Source organism: Notechis scutatus, chromosome 4, assembly GCF_049901735.1.
Source record: "Notechis scutatus isolate UNSWTSFEM ecotype Mainland chromosome 4, rNotScu1.2, whole genome shotgun sequence".
In the NCBI taxonomy this organism is placed as follows: domain Eukaryota; kingdom Metazoa; phylum Chordata; class Lepidosauria; order Squamata; family Elapidae; genus Notechis; species Notechis scutatus.
In genome coordinates, this window is record NC_142012.1 from 72,544,576 (window position 1) to 72,561,903 (window position 17,328).

Genomic DNA, 17,328 nt, shown 5'->3' on the forward strand with positions numbered 1-17,328 from the left:
GGGTGGTGTTTCCAACCAGAGGAGATATTTTGGTTAGATATTTTGAAATGTTGTATGTGACCGAGGTGATGATGCTGAAAATTGGTCTGAGTGGAGTTCCCTCTTTGTGGATTCTGGGGAGTTCACGAATGCAATTACTGACTTCCCCAGGGTAAAGGTTGTATACTATTATGGCTTGACAATGGGATTGTCCTTTAGTAGCTGTTGCAGGAAATCAGTGACCCTTTTCTTACAATTGCTGGTAGGATCTCTCTTCAGATTCCCATATGTAACAGTGTTCTTCAGAAAACTGTTCACCTTGGCATTGTAGTCCTCTGTGTTCAGGATAAACTGCATCTTCTTTTATCAGGCTGCAAGATGGTGATGTTTGGGTCTCTTCTTAGGGAGGCGACTGCTCTCCATTCTTGAATTGTGAGGTTGCAAGGAGGTGTTTTGGCTTTGGTGAGGGCTGCAGATACCTTCATCCTTAATGGTTAATCCTTAACCCCCTTCCAACTTCACAATTCAAAAGAGAAGAGCAGAGAGGCCATCTGTGTTAAAACTGAACAGCCCACACTCGAGAGAGGGGAAAGGTGATCACGCCAACTATCTCCTGTCTATAACTCAATCCTTTTAGCAGTCCCAGGAAGCTTTCACATCAATTTGCACTCTGATTCAGGTTATCCTGAGTGTACACATGCATTTCTAAGTGGTCTCAATGACTCTCAGACAGCTAATGACTTGCCTTCAAAGGGCTAATGACCAGATTATTGCAAAGAATATAAATTCTTTCATTCCCTATCATTCAGTTAGAACTGAAGAAGTTTCTTAGATGAGAAGGAAAATGTTTTCAAAGAAAAAAAACAAGAAAGTCCAATTGGCTTTTGAAAAAAATGCCTTTGGGACAACCATAACCTAGATGATTGAGAATCTCCATAGACCTGTTTGCTAGAGTCAAAGATGCTAGTCAAAGATGCACTTCAGCAAAGGAAAATTGACTTTCCCCTGACATTTACACATTTGTAAATTTTCTCCCTTAGTCTGGACTGCTGAAAAACATTTTAAGAAGTCCTGTGATATCTATGGTATTTGTGATACACTTGTGAAAATCCACATGCACAGACATTTTGCCACAGTTGACTGAGACCCAGTCCAAAATCTTGGACCCACTAAGATGCCTATCTTGGTCACCAGGACAGTGGGCATCTGCTTTCTTGGTTTCCTACCATGGATTTATTTTTTTTTAAAAAAGATTTTAGATTTTTTAAATTTTAAATGAAAAGTGAATGTGCTGCAAAGGGAAACCCTATCTTTATTTAGAATGTTTTTTAAAAATCATTTGTATTTCTAAGAGGGATGCTGGAATTCACATACAGGATGCTCATTAAATATTTTAAAAAAATATATATGGAGGAGAACTGTACTCCAGTGTTTTGCTAAGAAATATGCCTGTTTGCTTGGAAAAAAGGCAAAGGTCAAGTAGTGGCTGATGTTTGCTGAAGTTGGCAGGAAGTAAGCATTACTTACTCCTGGTCATTGACCAGATAAATATTATTTGATGGATTGATTATCTCCTAATAAATGGATATTTCTTACTAGTTTTAGCAGTCATTTTGTGAGAGCACTTATATCAGGGATGTCAAACTAGCGGCCCACAGGCCAGGATGCATCATGTGCTGGCCCCACCCCCACCCGGTATAGCGAATGGGAAAAAAGTCCTGATAAGTCACATGACACTGCCATGACGATGCAAGTTGGCAACCCTGACCTACACTATGCTTTTGAAATACCTTGTAGAACTTAGACATAGAATAACTATAAGCCAGTGATGGCTAACCTTTTTGGCATCAAGTACCCAAAGCGCACACACATGCACCCCCAAAATGCAATATGTGTGCACCCCCCCACATGTGCTCCACCCCCTGTGCATGTGTGCACAACCCCCATGCATGCGCCCTGTGTCCCCTATGCATGTGCCCCCCCTCCACATATGCCTCACCCCCGCACATGCGCAGCAGAGACCCCAAAGACCAGCTAGGCGGGAGGTGTGCATGCACATGTGCGGCGGAACTGAGCTGGGCGACAGCTCGTGTGCCCACAGAGAGGGCTCTGCATGCCACCTCTGGCACATGTGCCATAGGTTCGCCATCATGGCTATAAGCAGTATATAAGCAGCTTCCTATAATCTTCTCGGCTGTCCTTACCACTCTCCGTATGGACTTTCTATCTGAGGCACTGCAGCCACCAACCAAACAGTGATGCAGTTTGTTAAAATGCTCTCAATTGTGCCTCTGTAAAAAGTGGCCAGGACAGAAGGAGAAAGATGTGCTCTTCTCATCCAACACAGGAAATGCAAACGCTGGTTTCCACGTTTCACTCAGGATGACGTGTGGAGAGACCAATTCAGATGTTAGTTATCTGCACCCCCAGTTACTTAATACTGTTAACCACCTCTACTGCTGCATCCTTGATACTGAGTGGAGTATGACTATGCTGGCTCTTTCTAAAACCTACAATAGAGATAGCACTTAGATTTATATACCACTTTACAGTGCTTTACAGCCCTCTCTAAATGGTTTACAGAGTCAGCATATTGCCCCACAATTTGGGTCATCATTTTACCTACCTTGTAAGGATGGAAAGCTGAGTCAACCTTGAGCCTGGTGAGATTTTGAACTGCAGTACTGCACTCTAACCACTGCGCCACCATGACTCATGAATGATCCTCCTTTGTTTTATTAACATTTAGAACCAGGTTACTTTTATTGCACCAGTCCACCAGAGCCTTCACCTCTTCCCTATGAACACCTTCATTGTTGTCCCGGATAAGACCACCACTGCCGTGTCATCTGCATACTTCACAATATGATTCATAGCAGATTTCGCACAGCAGTCATAGTTCATCAAGCTGAACAGTAGTGGACTCAAGACACAGCCCTGTGGGGAACCTGTACTCAAGGAGATGGAGCTGGAAACTTTTCTTCCAACTCACAGAAACTGGAGCCTGTCAATAAAGAAATCAAGTACCCAGTTACATAAGGGAGTACTAAAACATAATAGGCTCAGTTTGTTCACCAAATGCTGAGGAATGATTGTGTTGAACGCTGAACTAAAATCAACAAACAGCATTTGCACATAAATATTCTCCTCCAGGTGTACCAAGCTGAGATGAACCACACAGGAAAGTGCATCATTTATACAGTGGCTCTTCTGATAGGCCAAATGTAATGAGTCAGATGTAGGGGGAAGGCATGAAGCCATATAATCCTTTACCAATCTCTCAAAACACTCCATCATAATGGAAGTGAGTGCAACTGGATGGTAATCATTAAGGCATGTGATTATAGTTTTTGGGCACTGGTACAATGATTGCAGTTTCAAAATATGATGGAACCATAACCTGATGCAACAAGAGATTGAAGATATCTGAGAACAGTGGCCAGCTGGTCAGCATACTCCTTAATTCCTTGCCCAGGGATATTATCAGGACCTGCAGCTTTTAGAGTATTAACTTTCCGCAGGACCTTCCGAATGGCAGTTCATAAGAAAGCACCCGTTCATAAGAAAGGGGAACAGCCTTCCTTGCTGGAACATTGCCTCAAACCATCCAAAAAACGTATTTAGCTTGTTTAGAAAATCTGTGTCACCCTTACATGTCAGGGAAGCTGCCTTATAGTCAGTAATATTTTAAATATGTTCCAATTTCTGCGCCCAAAGCAATCTTGCTAGCCACAGTCTCATTTGTTAATTAACAAAGGCTCACACGTTGGCATAAGCATCACAGATCTGAAGAGCAAAAATGAGGGTGAAGGGCAGCCTTAAATGCTTTCTCGATTTAATCTTCATGGGTGGAATGGAGGAATGGCTATGATATAAAATTGACTATACATATTTCTTGCTTCCAAGGTACGGATGAGCAAGCAATCATTGATGTTGTTTCCAACCGTTCAAATAATCAGAGGCAACAAATTAAATCTGCTTTCAAGACTATGTATGGCAAGGTATAGTTGGTTATATTTTTCCAATACAGTTAGTCCTTGACTTATAACTATTCTTTTAATGACAAAGTTACAGCAGCACTGAAAAAGTGACTTACAGCTAGTCCTTGCACTTAAATCTATTGCAGCATTGTTACTGTTATGTGATCAAAAATTGGCAACTGGCATATATTTGTGACAGTTGCAGCAAACTGGAGTCATGAGATCACCATTTACAACCTTCCCAGCTGGCTTCTGACAAGCAAAGTTAGTAAGAGAAGTTTGATTCATTCACAATAACTTGAGCAATTCATTTAATAATCATTGCAAAAAAGATTGTAAAATTGGGTGTGACTTACTTTTTTTTTTTGTAAATTTTATTTGAGTTTTCACAAAGAGAAAAAAAAAATACAAATAAAACATCTTTTTTGAAAGCAGCATAATCCCGGGTTACATTTCTTCGTACAGACACAAATTCAGGTTCATGCTCATTTTTATATTCTATTCCATATCTTATTACTATTTTACATTTTCTGCATAGCTTCTCCCCTCTTTTAATTTTCGCAATTTTATTTTAATTATCTCATCTCAATTCAAATCATTGTATTTATATTTTTTGTCTATCCTGTTTCAATTATCTATTATCTTTTCTTATTAAACAAAATTTCTCCTATAGTTACTGATTGGAGTACGATGCCTTTATATCTTTTCCCTAAAGTTGTAACATTCAATATAATACATAACTTCCATTCGGATTTTGCTTGGTACATTCTTAAAATACACACTGTATTCTTAAAAAAAGAAAAAAAAATTATAAATGTATATAATTAAAACAACATTCCATTCCAATTCAATTCTATCATTAATATTAATATTCATTAAAGTCTTAACATCTTTAACATTACTTTTCAATTAAATATCATACTTCTATGGGAACAATTATAAGCTTTCCATAGTTAATTCCCCCCCTCTTCACTTATATTTTATAAAACATTAACTAATTAAAATGTTCCCGTTCCTTCCTAATTCAGTTTTCTCATTTATTTTATTTCACTTATTTTATTCACAAACATTTCACTAAATTACACTAACTATTTTATCCCTCATTTTAATCATACGTTGTTTCCAATTTTCTAAAGTTATTTCTATTACTAATATAACAATACAATCTTATGTACCTTTACAGAATCTCTTTTTCAGTTAAATTTTCACCCATTATCTCTAAATAGGTCCTGTTTCTCTATATCTTGTTCCAGTCCTTTGTAACTTCTTTTCCTTTCCTTCTTCCCTCTCTTCTTCTCTCCCCCTTTTTACCCCCTTGTCTCTCTACCTCTATTTCTCTCTTCTGTATTCCCCTCTTCTGTTGCTTTCCAGTATTATACTTATTTTTCGAATTATTTTTCTTTGGTTGTTTTTTTAAGTCTTAAATTCTTCATTCTCTTCCCCCCTCCCCCTTTCCTTTTTCTTCCCCACATAGAATTACTTGTTCATTAAAGATGGCTTCTTCTTTGTCCCAGTCTTCTTGTTTTGCAGTCTTGTTGTTTCTCATAGTTCCAAATCTCCATTTCTAAGAATTAAAAAACGAAGCCAAAAGAACCCTTCCCTTCTTGTGCATCTTCTTTGTACTTTTTAAGTTCCATTTTCAATTCATCCAGAAGTGGTGCCATTGTATAAATTTTTAAACAACCACCCGATTGATTTTAGTCATTCAAATATAATAACCAAAAATCCAAAGATCACCAAATAATCCAAATGCACGCAAGCTGTTTCTTTTTTGCTCTTTTTTTTCACTTTCTCTTCCTGGGGTTACTATTTAGTTGCAAAGTTTCAGTTAAAATGTATCTTTTAGAAGTCTTGTTGAAGTTTTACTTTAGATTCTTTTTAATTCCAGGCAGTCTCCTCCCTCTTCCAAATCCTGCCCTTATTCTTTTTCTCTCCCTTCCTGCTTATGAAAAAGAAAGTTTTTAATGTCCAAAAATCTTTATTATCCCTTTGGCATTTTGTTTTATTTTCAGCTTAATTGCCTATTGATGTCAAAGCGGATTTTTCCGATTTCTTATTTAAGTCTCTTAGTTGTCAGTATAGGGAAGGAGAGAGAAGAAAAAAAAAAGCCAAACCTTTCCCTTTTCACTTTCCTTCGCTGCTTCCAACACTTCTTTGGGAGCGATGTTATTTTTTGTAAGTTTGAATTCCAGGGCATCTTGGTTGTTGCTTTTACAATTTAACCCGGTCAGCCAAAACTTTCACTTCTTATCTTCCTCCTGCACATTCTTTTCCGGTCGAGTTCTTCTTTGTGGTGGCCATTTCTGACCACCGCTGCAACCGCCGGGAAAGGGAGTAATGGCCAGCTGAGGAGGAGAGATGCGGCTCTCCTCGACCCTGCTGGCGGTCTCCCCCTCTTCACCACCTCTACAGGGTGGCTTAGCCCCAAAACCAGCCGGCTCGGGGCGCTCCAGCGGCGAGCCCAGATCGAAACCGCGCATGATCGCGGATTTCTGTCTGTCGCCGAAGCCCTTCAAACCGGAAGTCCAGTCGGGTGTGACTTACTTAACAACCATCTTGCTTAGCAATGAAAATTCTGGTCCCAATTCTGGTCATAAGTTGAGGACTCCCTGTAATTGACACAGCAAGAACAGCAATATGGCAGGACATTTTGTCTGTTTGTTGGAGCAAGAAAGATCTAAAGGAAATTTGGTTTGCTCTACCCATTTTACTGAACTTTACATTGTGGGAATGATATTTAATATATGAACACTCAATAATTCAGTTATAGTCTCTCCTCTGAATGTCCTACAATTTTCAAGATCAAGTTATACTTATGTACAAATTAAAACTTCATTTGTAAATCTGTTTTCCATTCTTCATCTGATTTCAAGGAAGTAAGAAATGAATTACCACTCAAATCTTTTGCTAATTGGATGTGACCATCTGCTTGCACTCAGCACATGCCGATAGTCCTCTGGTTCATTCAGCATTCATTCAAAGTTTTGATGGCATCAAATGAGGTCCAGCCATTGCAGCATCCCTGCAGTCATGTGACTTTAATGCCTGGCTTGCAGTTATGACAGTGCAGCAAGCAGCAGTCATGTGATCATGGTTTTGACATTCCTTGCTGGCTTCCTGGAAGCAAAGTCAATGGGGAACCTGGCAGGAGGTGATGTATCACTCTTGCTGCTTTTTCACCTGCCCCCACCTTGGCATATCCCTGCCTGTCTATAGCTCTTACCAGAGGCCTCATCCACCAGTCTGTTTGTTTGGGGCTCCCATTTCTTCCCATTTAATGACCCATACATTTCTGTAATTAACAACAGCAACCAGGACTACTGGGATTGCCATCGCTATGCAATGCGGTCATGTGACTTTGCACTATGATCACATTGTTTAGTGTTGGAAATTCTGGCCCAAATTGCCATTGTAATCCAATCTGTGCAGAGGAAGGAAATCCAGAGGTTGTCTTTTTGGACAAGACATTTTTCAGAAGCTATGAATTGCTTTTTAATAAAATGCAAATCTAGATTGGGGTGAGCCAGGTAGAAAATTGACAGTTTAGTTGAGAATATCTGAATTGCCTGCATTATGGGTTGATATTTTACATTGCTCTATTTATTTATGTTTTCTTAATTGCTAGTTATTTGTTTCTATTGTTTGTGGTAAGTATACCTATGCATTGCAGCCCATTCATAATAATGTTGCTATTGTGGTCATTAAATTATTATTGTTTTTCAGTCCTGCTTTACTAATTAAATATTGCATTTAAATTTTACACTAAATAATCAAAAGTAATTGTTTAAAAATAATTAAATAATTGGAGCCTCCTAATATAAATAAAAAATGTAAAATAAATAAACTATTATCTGTTTGAAATGTATCTTATCTAGCTAATTTTTGTCTCGAGTATATATTAAAATATATGTTTAAGGCATTGTGAATGTACTTCTTTCTGATACTTATTTGGATAACTGGACAGGATTTAATTAAAGACCTGAAGTCGGAGCTTAATGGGAATATGGAAGAACTGATCCTTGCATTGTTCATGCCCTGTACCTATTATGATGCCTGGAGTTTAAGGCATGCAATGAAGGTATGAGTTTATTTTTTAAAAATATTAGGTGCAAAAATAAAAGCAGTGAGATCAAAATGTTTGTAAATTTTCACTTAGATAAAAACTATGTCAATTTTTTTAGCAAGATAATATCTTCGCTGGTAAGTTGTACTTATATAAGGAGATATGTGGAAACAATGTAAGATCACTGTTGGATAGAAATTTCTGAGGGAAATTTGGGGGTATCTATTGTACCAAGTTCCCAGTTTCATCAAATAGGTTGGATTATATAAAAATAATGGATATTAAACTCAGTTAAAAACAAGTTAATTATGCAGAAATTTAAAAATAATCCTGGTCATAAGGATATTTATGTTTGTTTTCACAAATAATAATTCCTTGAACCATAAGGGCTATGTATTTTCTTTTTAGTTTTCTGGAAAGTTGCAGCTTTAACCTTGGACTGAAGAGACAATAGTCTTAACTTTTCCATTTTCCTGGCATACATCTTTTGCTTAGATATCTCAGTTTCAACAAGAGAAACATGTTTTTTAACCTAGATAAGGAAGGTTTGAAGGCAATCACATTCTTATTATGTAACCGTAAGGATGTCTTGAGATAAAATATTGATTCCTTATCTGGAAAGGCTGACAAGGGAGGGGCTGTGAGTGGGCTGTAGCTTCACAATTACAGGTAGCTCCTCCTGGATAATTCTAATTGGCACCAGCAGCTCTGCTGAGCAGAATATTTGCTAAGTGGGACATGACTGTGACTGCGCTATGTAGCTGGAAAGACACAAGACTAATTGGTTTCACCCTTTCAAGTTTTGTTTGCTACCTAGCCTCCTGCCCTTTGGAAGAATGGTGTGTGTGTGTGTGTGTGTGTGTGTGTGTGTGTGTGTGTGTCAGTTAATCAATTTTTGTAGGCACTCTTTCCTTTTATCTCCCTCCCACAAAAAAGAAAGTAAAAAAAAGAATAAAAAAAAAAATTTTTACATTGTTAAGACAAAAAAAACAAAGCCCTTCATCCCCCTCCTTCCCTTCCTCACAAAGTGGAGACATTGGAGAAAGGATTTCAAGAGAGCACTACTGACTGTCTGCCTGCAGCTCCCAGCAGCATGACCTCATTGCTTTCAATGTGTATAGAACAATAAGCCCTCAGGAGGCAAACAAAAGTGTGAAACTGACTGGTCTTATCTTTTTCCAATTGGAAAGCAAAGTTGCAATCAAGTGATTTCCTACTTAGTGACTACTTTGCTTACCAGTGGAGTGGCTGATCCCATAAGGGTTGTGTTAAGTGAGGACTAGCTGTACTGTGAAGTTTTTCAAGGTTATAGATAACTTTTTCCGAGCCACACCAATATGACTTCCCCTCTGATACTAAATTCCTACCCTTTTGGAGCTCATTTTATGGCTTGCTTCTCTTGCCACGAATCATATTCACTACTGCTGTAATAAAATTCTCCACTTTATATCTAAAATAGATATTTGCATTCAGCTTTCTCACCTTAAAATAAAAGAATCCTGCATTGCATAACACTTTCTTTGAAATGTCCCTGTTATTTCCATTTTTTCAACTGGTTTCCATGTTGATCAGAATCAAGTCAAAGATCTCTGATCCTCCTATGCTATCCTTTCCTTCTAAGGAAGAATAACACCACCAAGATACTCTAGAGCAGCAGTGTCTGGCCAGTGAGGTGGTGAGATCTGGACCACAGAGCCACCCTGGAAACAGTGGAGGACTGACCTGCAGCACCTCAGCTTGGCCACACGCTTTGCCCTCCCACACTCACCATGAGCAACCTGGCCAAGGAGAGTGAGCAGGAATCTCCAGGACAGGGGTATCAAACTCTGTTTCATTGAGGACCGCATTAGGGTTGTGGTTGACCTTAGAGGGCCAGGTGGGCATGGCTCTGGCCCACCTTCCTCTGCTGGAGACAATCCCCCCCCAGCCCCTCCCAGGCTACCACAGGTGTCCCTGTCGTGAGCTAATTTGTATGGGAGAGAAGAAAGAGACATTAATAAAGGCAGTAGAGTCTGGAAAGTGAAGAAAAGCATCAGGGAGATGGGGCAGTAAGCGGAAAGAAGGGACAAAAGGCACAAAAATAAATCAGACTGAGATGGACAACAGTAAGATTTCTTAAGAAAAAGGAAGAAAATCCAAAATGTTAAGATTGCTCCTTTGCTATAATTGAGGAATTTACTATTTTAAAAGAAGTCAGAGAAGCCAAAGGGCATTCAGATTCTGACATATAAAAAAGCTTTTGAGGCTTTCCACCCTTTCCAAACTTATGTGGCCAATTGTCTTTCCACAACTAGGAAGGTTGTAATGTACATTAAGGAATCTCAGGAAGTAGAACCAACCAGGACTATACAGAAAATTAGGAGGAGGTGGTGAACAAAGATAGAATCTGATACTGATTTATTTGGTAGTTGGTCATTGCATAATGTGGCTTATGCTTGCAGTATATTCTATTATATAAAGCAGCTTAGCCTGCATTATAATTTTTCTAGCACTCTTTTTGGTGCTGATACAGCAACTTTGTTTTTCTGCTTTCAGGGTGCAGGTACCCAGGAAAATGTATTGATTGAAATTCTTTGCACAAGAACAAATCAGGACATTCAAGAAATAGTCAAATGTTACAAGAGTGAATTTGGAAGAGATATTGAACATGATATTCGAGCTGATACATCTGGTCACTTTGAACGATTACTTGTATCTATGTGTCAGGTGAGATAACAACCACATTCTCTCACAATATATTTGTTTATGAAGCATATTCTTATATTGAAACTTTGGGTGCTTGCTGTCACCCACTAATTTTTAGCTTCCTGCCATCTATTTCATTTAAGAATATAATCATTTAACAATATAAACAATGAAAAACACTGAATTCTTAAAAAAATAGTCACACTGTGTTCTTTGTAAAATTACTTTTAATAAGAATTCATTAAAAATGGAAATTAGTCATGCATCATTTCCAATGTTTAATGTTTCATGCTCTTTACTATGTTTTGAAAAAGTTCAGTTAAAACTGTATAGAGAAAAATTACCACTTGGAATGTGGGCCATATAATTCTACGAGGGATTTCTGAACTTATGTATCTACCTAACTATTTAATTTCTGCATGGCAAGTAATATTTATTGTTCATTTAATTTTTTTAAAGATAATCTGTTTCAATGCTATTAGGCAAACACAAACACGTATAATAATAATCACATTCAAACAATGTAAGCCATGGTGGTGCAGTGGTGCAGTGGCTAGAGTGCAGTACTGCAGGCTACTTCTGCTGCCTGCCGGTTGCCTGGAGTTTGGCAGTTCAAATCTCACCAGGCTCAAGGTTGACTCAGCCTTCCATTCTTCCGAGGTGGGTAAAATGAGGACCCAAGTTGTTGGGGGCAATAAGCTGATTCTGTAAACCACTTAGAGAGGACTGTAAAATGGTATATAAGTCTGTACTAGTGCTATTGCTATATAGGGCCACTGAAAAATCAGTGCATCTTTCTATTTGCCATGGGGACTCCATAGATACAGCAAACTATATTTGATTTTGAAACAATCCAAATGTAAACAAACACATAAGAACTTAGAAATTTCTTGCAATCTTCGGGAAAATATGGTAGAGAATTTTGAGATCAGTTTTAAAAAAAGTTAAAGAAGGAAATTGGCTTCCTGAAGCATTTAACAATTTATAAAACTATACTTGAGCAGAGGATTGAGATGGCCCTTAACATGTGTTATATAACTAAAAAAAATATCTCCCATTATTTTTGGTCAAGTTACTTGAAAGATTTCAGGGTGCAGCATGGCAGAATTTATTCAACAATTAACATTTCAGTTATGTGATTCAAAATATATTCAATAATGCTTTTCTTATAGCATTTCTTTTCATTTCATTTCTTTTCTCGAGGTAGTCCTTGAGTAATGAATGTAATGGAGCCAGCCTATTACATTCATAACTTGAGTATTTGTAGGAGTTAATCATGTAACTTAAATGTGATCACTCCCTGCTTTCACCCACTCAATTTGTTGATTGAATGCACGGGTCATTAAATGCATGAGGTATCTCAGGGTAGGAAAGACCATGGAGGGCCTAGTGCTTTCCCCGACCCACTGAGACATCTCATGTTTTCCCCCGCCCCATCTGCCCAACCGGGTCACTTACCTTACCTAGATCTCAATGATCAAAGTCTCCACCTTACTTAGATCTCAATGTCTCCTTTCCCGCCTCTGCTGCAGTTTGGCCTTGAGCAAAGGCTTGTTGAGGCCTACAGGAAGGAGAGATTGCATCCCTATAGGCTCCAGTTGTTTTTGCAAAAAGCCTTTGCCGATGAGAACAGAGGCCCAAGACGCATGTGTCCCCTTCATTCTCATCAGCAAAGGACCTTATTGGGAGATAATGATAGCAAAGACATTAGGCAGGATCTGAAGTTCCTGTGCTAGAATATTAAGTTAAAATTTACTTGTTCAAGCCCCTCCCCACTGCTCAGTCTGACATGAGCCAATCACCAGTTGTCGAGTTGCTGTGAGAACTTTAGGCTGGGGAGGTGATAAGAAGTTCTCATGCACTGCTCTCTCTTCTTTGGAGCTGAGACAAAACAGATGGTCCCAAGCCAATCCCTCCATCCCCCCTAGCCCAGGAAGATACAGGTCATAAAAATATCAAGCCCCTTCCGTCAGAATGGCAGTTTCCTGCCATTCTGATGGACCTATGGGGACCTATGGAAGCCATCACTTTGTAAGCGACAGTTATGATAGCTGGCTTTTGCTCTTCAGCATCCTATGGAAGTTATCCCACAGCACTACTTTTCTTCAATGGGTCTTCTTCTCCTAAGACCTCTGCTGCACTTCTGAAAGCCTTGCTCTGGCATCTTCTTGAATCAACAACACACCTACAACTGCTAATCCTTTGTAAATCTGTCATGGTTTTGCCAGCTGTTAGACTTCCTTCTCTCCTCACTGCTTCCCAAAGATTTTGCGTTGTAAGGGTCAACTTGCCTATAGGAAAATACAGTCTATGGAAAATTGTGAGAACCTATGCTACTTCACCTATGGTCAGTTTTTATTTACCATCTAAAACAAGAAATGTACCTGGCTGGATGACAAAGTGAAAATTAGTGTGCAGTGATCATGATACATTGTTTTTCTTTGCAGGGTAATCGGGACGAGAATCAAACTGTAGATTATCAAAAAGCTCAGCAGGATGCACAACGACTTTACCAAGCTGGGGAAGGAAAGCTGGGAACAGATGAGTCTTGCTTCAACATGATCCTTGCATCTAGAAGCTTCCCCCAGCTGAAAGCCACTGTGGAAGCTTATTCACAGGTATGGGAAGATTGGGTGGGGCACCTCTAGGAAACTCTTGCCTGCAAAAGGCAAATTTTGATTTTGGTGCACCAACATTCTTTGTACAGTTTTTTTCATTTTCCTGACATTTATTTGCAGATAGCTAACCGTGATTTATTAAGCAGCATTGGTCGGGAATTTTCAGGAAATGTAGAACATGGCTTGAAGACTATTTGTAAGTTTTTTTTTCCACATTTTTCTTTTTTAATTTTATTGCTAACTTAATTTTCAAGGATCCACAAATATAATTAGTTTTTGAAAGATGCCACTGATTAGAAGCAAGGTTTATAATATCTTCTCTCAGGGAATTAAAAGCAGAAGAAATTATGTAATGTAAGAATAAATGTGCTTAATTATCTTATTTAACAAATATCTTGGAAAAAAACTTTAGGTTAGCACTGAATTCTCTTTGAAGATATTTTTTAATAAGTATCCCAAAGATGCTTTTTCAGGAGGCAACTGGACTATCTTGTTTTTTCTTTGAAGATGTTTCGCTTCTCATCCAAGCAGCTTCTTCAGCTCTAACAGCACAACGAGGAGGGGAAGGGAGTGGATATTCCTTGCAGATAGCTGGTCATTTGCATCCTTTTAGAGCAGGGGTGTCAAACTTGAGACGACACTTTATCCCCCACCTTCACTAAACCGGGGGTGGGCATGGCCGGTGCGTGATACACCCGGCACGCAGGCTGCAAGTTTGACACCCCTGTTTTAGAGGGTCTTTTTTCAATAAGTAGTTCCACTAAAAAAGGTCCTGTGGCTGGGAGCTAGAATGGAAGCACTCCCACTTTTTCCAGTAGTTTTCATTTGCCAGTATTTATCCTTAGTAGTTGTAGTGTTGTTTTCTTAAAAAGATATTTGGCATAACTTATTACTACAATTTAGGAAGAAAAAATAAAAATAAACTATTGTTTGGTGAATAGACATAGAACTTTTCATACTTTTCTCTCATTATCAAGATCACAATTTATTAATCTAATTTTGTGAGGCAATAAATAATTAAAAGAGAAATAAGGTTAAACGAGGACCTTGTGATGTTAATTGGCTAATAATATTCCAACTGTTTATATAATATTTATTGTTTTAGGTAATATTTATTGATGATTATTTTATATCATTTAAATTGGTTGCCACCTGGGCAGCTAATACCCATGATCATCTGTTGTTGTTTTTCTGGAGAACTTGAGATTGCTAGTAGAAATATGGTTGGACCGAAAGGGAGAGCCAGCTTGCAAACAAGGGCTTCTTAATACCAGGAATTTAGTTCTAAAAATTGGAGTTTTGCTACCTCTGACTTGCTTTTTCCCCTCTCCTCCATTCTGATAGATTTGCAATCTGACAGAAGCCCAATTATATAGCACACCAAGTTTAAAAATGAAATCACAAATCTCAACAAACTTAATTATATATTCTCACCTATCTCTATAGGTTCTGACCCAGGCTTAGTAGAACCAAGAAAGAGACTCCTTGTCCCGAAAAACTCCTCTTTATTTAGTTGCTGTGGATTCATGGCATTCACACACAGAAAAGTCCCGGCAATAATCCTTCCAAGGGTTAAGTGCAAGAACAGACCTTATCAGTCCATGGATAGGACTGGCCAGGCTTCCAGTCGCAAAGCTGTAAATTAATTCCTGCAAGGAGTCTCTGTGAGGCAGAACCACAATAAGCAAATCTTCCTAAAGAAATATGAAATATTGTCTCCTGCAACCACCACTACCCTTTTGCTCTATTTATTCCCCAGGAAGGGAACATTCAGTGTCCACGTGTGCCTTCTGAGTCGGCCCCTATTTCTTGTTGTTCTCCTCTCCTGATAGCTCTGTGCATACACACACCTGGAACAGGCTGCAGCTGTTCTTCTTCCCCACTTATCTCTGACTCAGAAGGCAGCTGGGAAATGTCGGACGACCCTGGCCCCATATCTGCTTCCAATGCAGAGTCTTTCCCAGACTCCAGGACTGGCCTAAGTTTCTCCCCAACTTCCTCATTGTCCGATTCTGCCAAGTCTGTTTCGCTGGCAGCTGGCGGGCCACAAACAGTGATCTCTGGCTTCCATTCATTTACCTTCTTTAAAAAGGGGCTCAGTAATAATTCCAAGCCTATATTCAGAAGTTGGGAAAAACAAATTACAGGTCTAAATGTTATAATGGAGAGGAAAAAGAATAAGACAAACATTTGCAATTTATAGTAAAGTTAAGTTTTGTGTCTAAAGTTTGTATTTAATAAGTTCTGCCGTAAGCCTGGAAAACTGTTCTTTTTAGTTCCCAGTGCTAACTTGGACATATTCTTGGGTTTGCTTTCTTCCAGTACAATGTGCTCTAAATCGCCCAGCCTTTTTTGCAGAAAGACTTTATCATGCCATGAAAGGAGCTGGCACAGATGATTCTACCTTGGTTAGAATTATTGTAACTCGTAGTGAGGTAAGAATCCTTACTTTCTCATAGTATATATAGCAATGTGTCTTGCTGTTGCACAATGGATATAAAAAATCTACACACCCGTTAAAAATGCCAGATTCTTGAGATGTAAAATAAATCAGATCATGATAAGTCACTTAAGAGGTTTTTATACCTTTAATATGACATATAAGCTGTTCAATTCAATTTAAAAACAAACTGACATCTTTTGGGAGGAAAAATAACAACAAAAACTAGAATAATGTAAGAATTGCCCTTAACTCCATACAGGTAATCCTTGACTTAACGACCATAATTGACCCCCAAATTTCTGTTGTTAAGCAAAACAGCTAAGTGAATTTTGCCCCATTTTCGTGCTACAGTTGTTAACTGAATCAGTGCAGTTGTTAAGTTAGTTATTCAATGAATCTGGCTTCTCCATTGACTTTGTCAGAAGGTTGCAAAAGGTGATCACATGAACCTAGAACACTGCAACAGTCATAAATATGAATCAGTTGCCAAGCATCTGAATCACATGTCCATGGGGATGCTGTAACAGTCATATGTGTGAAAAATGGTCATGTCGCTTTTTTCGCTGCCACTGTAGCAGTTATTAAATGAAGTTGAGGATAAACTGTATTTTCCTATTGTTATTATTTATTGTCATGAGAAATTCTTTTTATATATTTTTAATATATAAAAATTGGGGCCATGGTGGCTCACATGATAAGACAGGTCGGCAGCTCAAGAAAGGAGCCTCCCCCAGTTGCCTACCAGCGTTCAGGCATCCCACAAGTAAAGATAACACCGCCTGAAAAAATTCCTTTCACAGAGGCAGCCAGCTGCCTCGGTGATCCCTGGCTAACACATGCCATATACTAAATAATAAATAATTATAAAGGAATTTCTCATGACAGCAAAAAAGTCAGTTGAAAAGTTCATAGTAATGAGCATTGGCGCTTTAGAAAGTAGCTGTTGCCTGTAAGCACCTTGGCTTTTTAAATTAAAGTAATTAAAGTAGGTAATGCTACTTGATCCAGAAGATTTCTTCTTGACTCACTGAAAATATAAGTAAAAGGAATGTGCCAATCCCATTGCTCACAATGATATAAAGTGATATAAACTGGGACATCTTTTAAAATAAAAGTATTAATAAGAGTATAATCCCTCTTTTCATTTAAATTAACCAAATATAACAACAAAAATGAAAAAGAATATGCAAAATTATAGAAAAAAATCTTTAAAACATACAAAATGTATTTTATAGACATACATATATCAATAATTTGAAGACATTATTTATTACAGTCATTGGTGGCTGATTTATATTATTTATTTATTTGATTTATATTGCCGTCTCAAGGCGACTCAAGGCGGCTTACACAATGTAAAATCATATTTAAAACAAAAAATAAAAACAAAAACAATAAGAACTAACAAAAAGAATCAAATAAATTAGTAAAGTACAATAGAACAAAATTTGAGAAAACAAACAAAACAAAAAACAACTCCCACCCCCACCCCGACATATTAATTCTGCAAACCATTGAAATACTGTAGTGGAAGGCGTGGTTTGGCATTTCTAATGCTGA

General features: G+C 38.3%; 1 protein-coding gene across 7 annotated transcripts in view; it reads left to right on the plus strand.

Moving 5' to 3' along the window:
• The window catches only part of ANXA7 (annexin A7), a 40,154-nt gene that overhangs the window by 21,187 nt on the left and 1,639 nt on the right, over positions 1-17,328 (plus strand). For all 7 annotated transcript variants that reach the window (XM_026674273.2, XM_087963739.1, XM_087963738.1 and 4 more), the window contains 6 exons: positions 3,886-3,980; positions 7,924-8,037; positions 10,558-10,728; positions 13,155-13,325; positions 13,446-13,521; positions 15,648-15,760. In XM_026674273.2, coding sequence (XP_026530058.2) covers positions 3,886-3,980; positions 7,924-8,037; positions 10,558-10,728; positions 13,155-13,325; positions 13,446-13,521; positions 15,648-15,760 — 740 coding nt within the window. The remainder of the gene's footprint in view (positions 1-3,885; positions 3,981-7,923; positions 8,038-10,557; positions 10,729-13,154; positions 13,326-13,445; positions 13,522-15,647; positions 15,761-17,328) is intronic.